We start from the raw sequence: 13,822 nt of genomic DNA on the forward strand, positions 1-13,822 counted from the left end.
AATGTCTCCAAATAAAGACCACTTCCTAGAGGTGAAATGGTTTTGTTTGTGCTGTCTTTTGAGGTGATCAGGTCTTATTCTGAGATTAAAAATGAAACTTTTGGGTTTTAATCACCAGAAAGGCTGAAAAATCTCAGCAGCTCCATTTGTTAGGTTTCTCTTCAGGAACACACTTACAGGTGGTCACTGGCAAAGGACCAGCCAGAAGAAGGGTGCTTCCGGCTGCTCCAGGTTTGTTCATGAGCACTTCAGAGGCCCAAAAAGGCCCTTTACTCTCTGCCCTGTTTGTGAAGGCCACATATAAAGCTTGTAGGACTGTGTGGAGATTCACGGGGAAAAAAGGCCTGAAAAAGATTCTGGAAATCATCAAAGCTTTCACACTCCTCCCAAGGGAGAGAAGCCATATCCATGTGTTTGGTAAACATTTACATAGACTATTTCTGAAAGATTTGCCAGACTCTTTATGGCGGATATTCTTCAACTTCCCTAAGCAATACATTCCAATACTTCACTAGCCTTAATCTTTAGAAAGGTTTTTTGTCCAACCCAAATTTTCCTTGCCTTTGTTCTTGTGAAGGAAAATAACCTATGTTTGCCACAACCTGTCTGCGACAAAATACTTTATTGATGTCATGGTGATACTCAAAAATAATGTTGGATGACTCATGCAGGGTGGATTTTTTTCCCCAAACAACCAAAATAAAATTATCAGTATAAAAATTCTTATTTCTTTCCTTTGCTCCTCTTCAAAAGAATCACTGCCCACCATCCCAATCTTTCAGTACATTCCCAATCCTTCACAAGCTGCCAAAATAACACCAAGTCCCAACATTGCTTCAGCTGTTTTTTTTTTAATTCCTGTGATGAGCGACCCACCTTGAATTAATCTGAAGGCAATACTCCACTTGTCTCACTTTTTCTCACTGAGTGATACAGTCAGATAGCTATTAACTTCTAGAAGTTTGGAATTAATTACTTTCAACAGTTTGGAATTAATTTCTTCTAGTATTTTGGGTGTTGGAGCTGCATAATCCTTATGTCCTTTTCAGCCCAAGCCAATCTGTGATAATGCCAAGGTCTAATTAACACAGATTAAATAATCTGCCACTTCCTGTGAGAGCATTTCTGCTTTGCTGTAGCACTTCAATCTTTCTATGTCCCTTAAATAGATAATACTGATCAATTGAATATGATAATGCTAACTTCAAATCTGTATGAATTAAACTTCCATTTTGAAGTACTCTTACCTTAATTTTAGGCCTTGCATTTACACATTCCTGGACAAAGAACTGATCAGATGTTGGAAACAGTCCTAGACTTGGCAGAAAATGGTACATGGCAAAACTTCTGGACAACTTAATTTTGGCTGATGGCTTTAATGCACATAAGCACATTTACATGTGGGCATTTGCTCTTTTTATATGAGCAGTAACAAGAACATTTAGTAATGGTGATTCAAAAAGAAAAAGGAAAATTAGAGTTTTTCCTAAATTTGTAAGTAGCACTAGGGGTGTCTTGCCAATGAGTCAATGCTCTAGTGACTAAGTAGCAATACTAGCTAGAATTGTACTACTAATACAAAAACCATAGTATCACATTAATAAACAGGATAAAAATAACAAACATTAACTTCACCAGACAGAAAATCCATGTGCCTGAGTGCTCTGTTCCCCTACCTGCACTGCACCTGGAAGCATGTCCTTGGTGCCTTCTGGAAAGAATGAGTTTGCTTTGTTTGCTGCTTTTGCATCTTTTTAGGACCAAGATGGAGTCTTTAAGCCTTTTGTAGAAATAGTACCTCCAAAATCTCACACTGTTCTTTAACACATCGTGTTTTGCTCATAGGTAAGATATTCAGAAGCTGCATATGCTTCACAGGGTTATATGACTGATAATATGCTCCTTAGAGAAAAATTCAGGGAATGCAAGAGGAAGATTAAGGAATGCAAAATCCCTGCAAGTGTATTAGCTCAAGACACGTGGTCTGCTTTGAGCTGTTGGTTTTTTTCTGTTCATTAGGGGTCTTCTTAACTTGTTTTACTTTCATTGTTGCATATGTCCTTCAAGTTATATTCTGAGCAGCTTTTAATAGGTATGACAATTTCTTTTTTCCCCATTTTTGGTTTCCTAGCATAACTATAAAATCCCCCATGTCCTTTACAAAGAAGAAGATGTCAGCCTCATTACCAAAAGGCTGCTGAAGCAGAGACAGCTACCTGGTTATGTGTCTTGCTTTCTTGGGCCTGCAGGTGATGCACTGAGAAATCAAAGAGTGGATTATGTTACTTGGTCCAATGTTGGCTGATATGACGAACAGTTCATCCCCACAAATACAAGAAGCACAAAGGCAGGATGGAGAATCCCTGTACCCCAGAAAGAGGAATGAAGCCCTTGTACCAGAGCTGCCCCAGGAAAGCCATCAGCCTTGCTGTCAAGCTGTGAGTCCCTGTGGATGATCCTGCTGCTGGAGAGGTGCTCTGCATCTGGCCTCCAGCTGTACTTGCCACAGCACATTTAGGGGAGGAACCAAAGGTGGGGAAAGTGGGAAGGGAAGGAACAAGCATAGGAAAAGAGAGGAGAAAGGGGATAAAAGGGACTGCTTGTGTGAGAACAGGTGGCTGCCATTACACTTAAGGTCATTATATTTTGGTCATTACATTAAGGCTGCACCCTCTGTTGCACTCCCACATTCTGTTCTGTTCCATCATGAAACTCCATTTCTAACTACTATAAATACACTTTCATTTAAAGACAGCTCTTTCTTTAGGAATCGCAGAATTTTAAGTGCCACTTAGGATTGTGCCACTATTTTTCCCATATCTTCAAATCTAGGAGGTACAAAACAGCAAAAAAAACACCAGAGGGCTTGCAGACTCTGTAAGTGGTTTTAAAGATAAAATTTTGGCTCTGTTTTTGAAAATGCTCTGGCACTTCTAAATGTACAAGATGTAAGTACAGCTTGATAAAGCACATTTATTAACATTCCCCATTCCCCAGGTTTACTTTCATTAATGTATCTTCTATATGTGCTGCCTACTGAATTAAAACATAAAAAATAGTTGCAGGTAAGGTATACAGGTATGCATAAAGGACATCACTTATTTAATTTGTGACAGCAGTAAATTATTACTTGATTTTCCTTTTTGGCACTAGTAAGAACACTTTTAAACCAAGCTACTCTTTAATTTTGTCCTTTTAAGATGCTGTGTGATGGGCTTCATTATAATTTTGAGAGGCTGCTTATTCTCAGGCTTTCCATGAGAAGAGCGTGGCCACACAGAAGGATGACGGGCTCACAGCTTTTGTCTAGGGCATTGGTACCCACATCTGCCTCTGTTCCACTGGAGGAGATGAGCTTTGGAGGATGCCAATCCACCAGCACAGCTAAGAATGTAGGAAAAAGTGTCTGGTGAAGGAACTCAGGCAATTGAAGCATGAAGTGTATGCAGTGTTTCCAAGCAGTCAATTTCAATTTTAGTTTTATGTTTCTTTTTACAGCTCTTACTCTCACTACCCCACTGCCTTGTCCCTATGCACAGCTCCCTTTCTCCACTCTTCTCAGACACGTTGCTTCTCCTTTCCTAGCAAAGACATCCAAGTTCTCTAAATAACTTCCTTCACTCTTAATAGGAAAATTACCCATATCTATATATATTTTTATTACAAACAGCTACATAAGATGGGATAAATAAGGCACCTTTCAACATTTTTATTAAAGCATTTTGAGAAGTATTCAGGATTAATGCATACTACCAAAGTTCTACCCTAAGTCACTCATGTCACTCAAGCGTAGGTACAAATGGGAATAGGCACTGATCTGTAATTCATGTAATTATAATGTCATCTTGACAGAACTTGATAGCTAATTTACAGAATAGCAAGAATAAAACAATTTCATTGTAGCTAAACTGATTAGTTTTAGCAAGTTTAACTAAGACTGATTTAAATAGTAAGACACAAACTAGTCGCAAAAAATGGAATTTTATGCCTTCCCCTTCCTTTTTTATTTAACCTGCCAGTCTACATTGATTTTTTTCCTGTTTGAAAGTAGAAGCAACTGCACAATTGTCAATTAGCAGCATAAATTATTTCATACCACCCACACCCCTTTCTGCAAAGCTTGCAGACTGTTCACACGGAAGTAAATGTATAGCAGTGAATGAATTATATACAGTCCTTCAAAGGTTACTAATTGAGAGAGAATTATAGCTGCTAAAACATAGAATACAATTAATAAGGTTCTTTGCATTCTTTAAAGTATCTCACTGAGGTGCAGGTTATGATGTAATTTTGAACTCAATTCCATAGTACAGAAAAACATAAAAATAACCTTTGGAAAACATTCCAGCAGCAATTTGGTCCTTAAACACCATATGGAGAAGTAACTAATCCTATACACAACTAGATGATTCAGTGGGATAATCCACAGAAGAATTTCCATATGGCATTCTCAGTGTTCTTCAACATCCTTTTCTATCTCCAGCCAATGCTTATGAAATGCTGGCTGATGCACTGCTGCTACAGAAGCCTAAGTTGAAAAGCAAAATGAATATCCATTTTATCTGTATCCAAAGACACAGATGACACATGGATGTGTCATCACCAGCTAAATGCTGGTTATTTGTCTCCTTGGATGGTGAGCCAAGGCCAGCAAGAAGATAGAATTTCAACTGGCCTATCTCTGCCATGGTACAGCCTATCTCTGCCATGGTACAGATGTTCCAGGCTTGAGCTTAGATTCAAAGTTAGATCATTAGGATGGTTGAAGGATTTGACTGGACTGAACATGACTCCGTTTGAAACACTCTTTTCCTATATTCCCAAACTTGAGGATCTGCCAGTGTAATCTCCCTCATTTCCAACTTCTCAAACTGAAAATCAACTTTTTTTTTTCCTTCTATCAATCCCTCAGTGTTAGTCTATAAATAATTTTGTAATTATCTGTCTAATTAGAAGGTCTTTTACATGAAGGTACTCCAGACACTTTCAAGCAACCTCGGCCCTCATGCAGTGGTCTCGAAGGTAGCAAATTGACACAGATCCATTAATCCATATTTCCATTATAAAGAGTACACAGAGACGGCAGAGCATACAAACAGCATAGAGAGATAAAAGCATCTGACCAAATAGCAGACATGGATCTTAGTGATTTCTTGGGGCATTATTTTTAGCATCACCTTCTTTAGCATGGAAAGTCATAGTAATGACACTTCGCTGATGTTTTTCTCTGTCAAAGAGAATGAATGGCCTTGATGCTCCCATCACTGCACAATCTGGTTTTAAATTATCCATTTCATAAGTTCTGTTACCAAGAAGTGTATTTTACTTCACCCAGCATTTTCATTTGAAAAGAAGCAGATATGGCTCTAACCCTGTAACTGATTTCAGGAGCTTAAAATTTAGACTGACAGGTAACTTTAGTTTCAGGTGGCTTGCTCTGCTGAGAAAAGTTATGCAATGTGAAGCAGAGCCAGATTTCTTATAGTACCTTTATGAACATCAAAGCCTCTGAGCAAACATTAGATCCATTTCAAATTCTTTCTGAAACAATAGAATAGTTTCTTAACTTATGCTCACTGATGATGACAGAATCTTATTTACTTCTTTATTACCTTCATAGCAAATTTTAATTAATTATATATTCTTCAATTATTTAATCACTTTCAGTTGACTATCCTTCCAGACTTGATGTATGCAACATTAATTATTTGCCTATGGCAAGATTTTTTGAACTCTAATATGCACCACATGTTCAACTTGCTCAAAATTAAGTACAGACATTGTATTTGGCATTAATGTATGTCTTTAATTGACTTTAATTTCACATCTGTGTTGCTTTATATACAGCATTCTTTATCAGCATAAATGCACACTGCTTCTGATGTGTGTAATAGCAGCCATCAAACCCACCTTTTGTATTAACATTTTTATCTTTTCATATAAATCTACTTTTCTGGGTTAAAAAAAAAAAAGTAATTTAAAAATAATCTTTTTCATTCATATTAATTATTTAGAAAATCAGGTAGAAAATGCTGGCTGAGATCTAACAGAGAAAATATAAAGTCGCTAAGCTTTGCCTGAACAAGAAGGTTTGCCTCTTTAAGAAAAAAATCTCTTCGAAAGAGGCTTTGTTGTGGAAATCCATGCTTAGCCTGAAGAAACAGGCAACAGCCTCACTTACTAGCTAGCAGCTTGTTAAGGACAGCCCCAGGACTACTCCCACGGTTCCTCTCAGTTTGCCCAGAGACACATCTGAGGTAGCTGTAAAGCCCTGCCTTGGTTCCAACCTGGAGGTGAAACCGAACAAGCCCCAGCACAGAAAAACGATTCAACTCTCGCTAGGAATCTGGCACTGGCTTATCATGCAGGTATCTAGCTGTTGATACACAGATTAGGCAAAGTAATGCTAATTAGGGTAAGTTCACAAGCATTATAAGTACCTTTCCAATTGCAAGGTGCAGATATCCTAAAAATTACAGCAAAACAACACTACACATCTCAGATAAGATACAATGTGTATTCAAATACAGGACGCTCTTTGGTCCAGAAAGTGCTCTGCTGAAACACACAGAGATTTGCCACATTGACAATTTAGATTTAAGAAAATTGTGGTATCATTTTACTTTCTGAGGGGATCCTGATCGTGTCAGAGCTTTTTCAGTACAATGTGTTTTTGGACCAGTAACTCAGACAGTGACTATCAGAATCTTCACCTATTGCTGAGGGAGACTTCAACATAAACTGTGGAGTAACATTCAGCAATTTTTAGGATAAGAAGGTAGGACCAAATGCTACTCAGCACAAAATATAATGAACTAATTATTCAAGGTAATACTAAATTATATTCTAGGCAACAGGAAAAACAGCATACAGAAAGAAAGTATTCCTTTTCCCTTAGCAGTTGACAGGAGCAGCAAAAAACAAGATAACACTTGAAAAATGATTTCTGTCTTACCACCAGACTTTAAAATTATGCTGTCAGCATACTTGTAGCAAACTGCTTTACACTGAGGCATTTAATTATTTCAAGTCCCAGAATTCCACTTCTCATTCTTAAATACTGGGTAGGACTCAATTCCAAACGGATGCTGCTTTGAAAAGGCCGATGCACATGGTTTAAGTGGAAAACAGTAGCCTGCAGATTCAGCATCCAAACTCCAAGGACAAAATTCTTTGCTTTCTAGAACAATTTAACTTCATACCATCCTTACAGAAAGCCAAATTTTAGAAGCTTGTATTATTTCAAAGTTCAGTTTGTTGCTTTAAAGTGAAGGAAATACTTTCAGTGGTCTCAAATATTTCATCTGGAACTGAAGAGGTGACTTAGAGTGACTATAATATTTGAATTGTCAGACCCACCCGCATCTTCTCCCTGCCTCTTTGCTTGGGGGGACAAATTACTGCTGTTAATGACTTGGCACGTAAGTGGCACTCAGGGGAAGCGGGATGCACAGCAGTTCGCCCTCATCCAAAATCAAGCCAGATTAAACCATTTAGCATTACTGAAAAGAATGCATCTAAACTGTTCAGGGCCTCCGTACTTTCAGAGAATCTAAGCCCACAAGTTCAGCCACCGTGCTAATTTTCCTTTGGGATCTGCTGCCACCTCGTGGGCTCGCCGTAAATTTTAAGTCCCCAGATAGAAAATTAGAAGTTAACCTTGGATTGTGGGGGAAAAGCCCAGATACTTAACTGACATGTAACCTCACTTACATACCAGCATAATTTCTGTCTTGGTGTGACGAGATTTTTGTGTAATCAGGTTAGAGTTGAGACTTCACTTTCTTGAATTTACAATTATAGCAATAAAAGACCTCAAATTAAAATACAACTGTTATTTTTTACGGGTTTGGTCAACAAAGAAGTAATACACTTGAATCACTCTATACTGTGTATAGAGTGTAGAGAGAGAGAAAACTTTTTCAGCTTATTGGAGTGTTCTCCTGTATTGTGTTGGTTTTTTGACATTTTATAACTTGATATTGGAATTAAAGGGTTTCTACAGATTCTCCAGTCTATATAAGACCATGGAGTCATTAATAGCTTGGTAGTTTGTCTTCAGAGAAGGAGGTCACTGGGATATTAGACTGGAAAAAGGAAAAGCAGTTTGTGGGACACTGAATTCCATGGGTTCCTAAAAATTTTCCTATTTTACTGTTGCTGAAAAATCTGATAGAGTGATGTTAAGGTGCTCATCCAAAACTCCTGAAGTTGTTAGAAGCTGATCCATTCACCTTGGAATGACAAAAGCAAAACAGTTGCATGAGCAGTATGAAATGAGCAGTAACTTAAATTCATTTTAACATCATTGGATAGCTTGCATCTCAATTCCCTTTAATTCTTAACAAAAAAAAAAAAAAAAAAAAAAAAAAAAAAAAAAAAGGAAATAAACTGCAGCAGTGATGGCCCTACTGTACAGAGGTTTCTTCAGTTACAGACTCTTTAATTGTACACCCTGTGGACTGAATCTGACTCTGATGATGGATCAGCATCACGGCATAGCCATGACAGCCTCCTCACCTCTGTCCTCCCAGCCTAGGGGTCATTCCCCTTTGTAGCCCATGCTTGGGGCCAGTGAGGCCACTTCTCCCTCAGTCACTGGATACACAAAGTAATTTCAAGCAGAAAACATTGCTATAAAGTTGCCTTACAAACATAAAAATCACAGAATGGTTTGGGTTGGAAAGGACCTTAAAGACCATCTTGTTCCAAACTCCCTGCCATGGGCAGGGACACCTTTCATTAGACCAGGTTGCTCAGAGCCCCATCCAACCTGGCCTTAACACTGCCAGGCATAGAGCATCCATAGCTCCTCTGGGCAACCTGTGTCAGTAACACACTTCCCTCTGAGTAAAGAATTTCTTCCAAATATCTAATTTAAATATCTCTTCTTTCAGTTATAAGCTATTCCCCTTTGTCCTGTCACTATTTGCCTGAAGTCACTCTCCCTCCTCTTCATAAGCCCCCTTTACGTACTGTAAGCCTGCAACCAATGATTTAAAAGTGATGTCTAGAATGATGCTAATATTTCAAGTACTATATAAAAATAGAAATAAATCAACCGAGTCTGTGCCCCCTTCTCCTCTCCTTAGTCCTCTTTTCAGACAGAGCTCGAATCCTCCCTCCGGGCATGGCCTTGCCCCTCCATTGGCCGGGGAGAATGAAGGTGGCGGGATGCCTGCGGCCCTGCAAGCACAGAACGGGCGCCCGCGGGCGGGCCGAGGAGGAGCAGGAGGAGAGCCTAAAGCCCCCCCGCGCCCGGCTCCCGCTGGAATGTCCGCGGCGGCCTCGCGGGGGCGGGGCCTGGCGGTGCGCCACAGCCAATGGGGCGGGGCCTGCCGGGACGGTTCAGCCAATGGCCGCGGCGGGCGGCGGCGCGGGGTTGGCGGGAGGGGGCGCTCTCGGCTGATCCGCCCGTCCCTCCATCCCTCCGTCCGTGTGTTTGTCCTTCCGTGCGTCGGCCGGGGGGCGCCGGGCGGGGTAGGCGCGGGTTTGAGACCCGGCCATGGCGGCGGCAGCCGCTCGGTGGCTCTGGGCCCTCCTGTGCCTGGTGGCGGCCCCCCTGTTATGCCCCGCGGCGGCCGGTGAGTAGTGACCGCGGGGGAGGGAGTGAGGGGAGGTGTCTCCGCGGGTTCCTCTCTACAACATGGCGCAGGGGCGGTGTCGCGGCGCCGCGGGACTCTCTTGCCCGGCCGCTGTCGGGACGGGATGCGGGAGCCGGGGAAGAGGGGGGACCCTGCCCCGCGCCCAGGAAGCGGCAGCAGCGCCGTCCCGGTCCCGGTGCCGGTCCAGGCTGGTGCCTGCGCCGGCTCCCTAGGGAGGGAGAGCGCCCGCCGGAATCCCTGCGGTCAGGACCGGAGCCGGGGAGAGGCATTTCCATAGCCTGCATAGCGGCCGGATCTCCGGCATCCCACCCGGCAGCATGACGGGCATAGACCTCCTCGTCTACCCCAGCGGGTTCCGTGCCTCGGGGCCGGGATGTGTGCCTTCGGCTGTCACGCTGCCTGCGGATGAATTCCCAGGATTGTGGCTTGGAATGGTCTAAATGGGTAAAACCTGACGCAGTGTCAGATCAGGCTGTGTGTTCCAGGGCTCCTATTCCTTGTTTTCAGTAGAAGAGTGGTATCGAACAAGGTATCGAGTATTTTAAAAAGTGGGTGCAAGACGTTTAATAAAGAGCAGGATAGCAGTAAAAGAGCTCCACACATTACAGCTGTGATAGCAGATGTCTTGGCAATGTGTGTTTGCAGCCCAGAATGCCAGTCATGTCCAGGTTTCCCAGAGGATGGATGCTCCATTCCTGGATGTGTTCAAACGAGTCTGTATGGGGCTCTAAGCAGTCTGGTCTACTGGAAAGTGTCCCTGCCCATGGCAGGGGGTTTGGAACTAGCTTATTTTTAAGGTCTCTTCCAACCCAAACCGTTTTAGGAATCTATGTGTCTGTAACTTCCTGACAGGACCAAAAAAAGAGTGGTGGAAAAAGAAGGCAGCTTAAGACAGATATTGGAAAACACCCTTTAATACATAGATGACTTCGTTGTCATAGGAATGGAAACTACAAAACATGTAATATTTTAAAGCAGAAGACTGCAGTCACTAAGACATTTATGGACATTTAATTGTTGTTCTGTAGTTTTGGTTTCTAGTGAGGCTTAGTTCTAGGAGGGAGACAGTAAAAAACTAGCGGAATGAAATACGACAGACTCTGGCCCAACTTTCCATTGATAAACCTACTAATATTGCAAGGAATTCATGTCCAAGTTCCTTCTTGATGATTCAGTCAAAATCTGTTTGGTAAGGTGTTGTGAAAAAGACTTTTGTTGTTGTTGTACCAGTGTAATACATAGTTCAGACGCATCTCAGCAGAAATCTATAATCATTAAATGAATATGTGTGTGGAAGTAAAAGCTTTGAAGGACACCTCTGTCTGTTTTCTAAAACACTGAAGAACACAGGAAAATGAGGATGAAAATGGATATTAAAGCACTGTTCAATTCATTTTATATTTGCCAAGCTTAACCGTGAATGAACAAAATATTTGAATGGTAGGGGGTACAAAGCACAGCAGAGTATAATTCTAAAAATGCTGCTTTAATCTTCGGTCTTTTGTGAGTTCTCAGTGCTTCAGTTGTTTTTGGGGTTTTTTTTTTAACTCCTGATGTGTTCATATCTATGTTTGTTCTGTGACTTCCATCCAGTCAGGCAAATCCTGTCTTAATCATCCATCACTAGTGAAACAATTTACAGTTTTGTTCCAAGGTTTTTAGAACAGAGAATTCAATGAGCAGCTATGTGAAAAGAGACCCCTGGTCTGATTTCTGTTCCTAACTGATTCTTGCACTTCTCAGATTCTGTGAGATGATTCAATTTACAAAGGCACATATTCTCTACAGAGATTTTTGGTGGGTTTTTTGTTTACTTTTTCGTATTTATTCTTTTTTATGTTTCCCCTGAGTTAATAAATTAAATTGTCTCATGAAATAATTTCATGTGACAAGCTAGTGCAAGTTAAGTAGCAGAAATGTGACTAGAGGCAGAAAGGGAATGAGATCTCATTTTGGTGGCAGTGAGTGTTCAAAGGTAACTGTGAGACTTCTTGTAAGGATCTTCATAATTTTCAGAACAAAACTTTCTCTTGTTCATTTTTTGCCTTTCGGGAAGGAATGTTTCCCACAGTCATATGTGGGCCAGAAGATTGTCCTGATAGAACATCAAGTGTGTACTTGTGTTCAGTAATGATGGTTAAGTGTTTCAAATCTTTAAGTATCTTTTTCCCTCTCCCTACTTTTCCATAGGCTTGTCTTGTTGTTACCATGCAAAGGACAATTTAATGTGCCGTGATGTCTGTGAACAGGTAAGCTTGTTTTAAATTTAACTCCATCAGAGTTGAAATTCTGCCTTTAAACAATGATATAGCAACATTAAGTTCATAAGCTAACAATCCTCTCTCTGGAGGCTGTGTGTGAATTGTGAGATGTAATGGTATCGAAATGAAAACTTGGAAGTTTTAGAACCATAGTCCTCTTTCCTTTAGTAGTGGAAAATGGGTTCTGCTGAAATTGAGGAGAAATAGAAATACCAACCTGAGGCCACAATTTGGTCAAGAAGTGATAAGCACATTGGGAAATTAGAGGTCTGAAGGTATTTTACAGAATTTATGAATCTTACGTGTTTCTAAGTTCTGGGGAGTTCAAACTGAAGAACAAGTTGCTGGTATTATTCTTTCTTCCTTCAGGTTCTTGCTTGTCCAATAAGCATCTCGTTATGATTTTGGCTTTGTAAATGCAGCAAAAATCTGCTCACTTACTCTATTCATAACACTGTTTGTTCTGAATTCAAGCTTGAAAAGTATTTTTCCATAACTTATGTTTAGATTTGTACCTGTGGGTAGTAATTTGTACAGCTTTGGGTGTGTGTGTAGTTACATTTATTCATCTGCGTAAGAATTTTACATCAGTAAAACTTACATCGATATACACACAATTTTTATATTAAAGTTTTGTTCTTAGATCATACTTGCCCTCTTTTCTTGTTTTCATTACTCACTTTGGGACTGTTCAAGCAATAAACCTGGTTATGATTAAGTTTATATTTATCTCTGTACTAACAAAACTTCCACTTTAAATTGCACTTTTCCCTCCCTGATATATCTAGAGAATACAACCAAATCTTCTTTCAGCTTTCGTATTGTTAGGTCAAACAAGGAAAAGTCTTACAGTCTCTTTGCATAAGATATTCTCTCAATTCCTATAATAATTATTGCAGCCCTTGCAGCATAAGTTTATCTCTTTTAATGCAGGTAAGCAAAACTATACATGGCATTATTTAAAAAAGTGTGGTACTCAGTCTTAAAAATTGTGTTCAAACTTGGATATAAGAGAAAGATATCCATTCCTGTATATAAAAAAAAAATTGGTGAATTTAGCAGCTGCAGTGATACAGCATTTGGAATCATCTTCCCATTTCTTTCTTGTGTTTCATTGGTTTGAAGTTTTCACTTTATCATGTTGGCTCTTTATGAAAGGCTGCCAGCTTTTTACTGTCAAATTCCATCCTAATTCTGCTATTCTGGTTCTAATTATTAAATAGTGTTCTATGGGTTTTGTAAGATACTCTGATCTGGCTTCATTGGATGATCTCTCTCCACTCAGATAATCAGCATATCCAGAATCTTAGTAGTGAGAGGTCTAGAAAAAGTCTGAAGCAAGACTGGTGCCCATCAAAGTATGCTATAAGTACCTGGCTTAGCTACCTCACATCAGGCTAGTGGCATCATTTCTGTGTGATCCTTTCATATGATGCAACAGGCTGACTGAAGGAACTGTCTGCTGTTATTTTACTGGTTTTCATCTTCTGTAACTTAACTATTTTGTGCAGCTGACAGGAGGAAGAAGTTTCATGGCTGTCTTTGGATATGTACTTTCCTTGGAGCAGATGAGGAGGAATGATTTGCTGAGGAGCCATCTTGGCCTAACCAGCAGATTATAAACAATACCACCAGGAGAAACACTCCCTTCTGCAGGGCATGGAGGCACTCTCCTGCAGAGGAGACTTTGTGGCTAAGGTCATTTGGTTTTCAGGGACTCAGATCTAGGATGTTGCAGGAATCACAAGGTTTTTTTGACCCTCAGACTGGTACCCATTGTCTGCACATCTATGCAGACACTGGCAATGGTATTGAGGGAGGCCTTGCCTGGGAGCCCAGGGACTAGGGTGAAAGGCACAGGACACCCAGTGATGTTGCCCTGGATCCTGGCAGTTAAGGAAGAAGGCTTGATTAAGGGTAAGGAATTCTACTAACCAGTAAATCAGCTACTGTGAG

At 40.6% G+C, this 13,822-nt stretch overlaps 1 protein-coding gene across 2 annotated transcripts in view; it reads left to right on the top strand.

The window, feature by feature from the left end:
* Positions 1–9,468: 9,468 nt before the first annotated feature.
* RECK (reversion inducing cysteine rich protein with kazal motifs) overlaps positions 9,469–13,822 on the top strand; it is a 44,796-nt gene continuing 40,442 nt past the window's right edge. Inside the window, exons 1-2 of one of the 2 annotated variants that reach the window (XM_053988383.1) lie at positions 9,469–9,584; positions 11,796–11,854. In XM_053988383.1, the coding sequence (XP_053844358.1) occupies positions 9,506–9,584; positions 11,796–11,854 (138 nt within the window). In that variant the 5' untranslated portion in view covers positions 9,469–9,505. Of the gene's footprint in view, positions 9,585–11,795; positions 11,855–13,748; positions 13,784–13,822 lie in introns of those variants that run through there. The other variant, XM_053988393.1, reaches the window with a different exon arrangement.

The sequence above is a fragment of the Vidua macroura genome, chromosome 1, assembly GCF_024509145.1.
Source record: "Vidua macroura isolate BioBank_ID:100142 chromosome 1, ASM2450914v1, whole genome shotgun sequence".
Taxonomy (NCBI): Eukaryota; Metazoa; Chordata; class Aves; order Passeriformes; family Viduidae; genus Vidua; species Vidua macroura.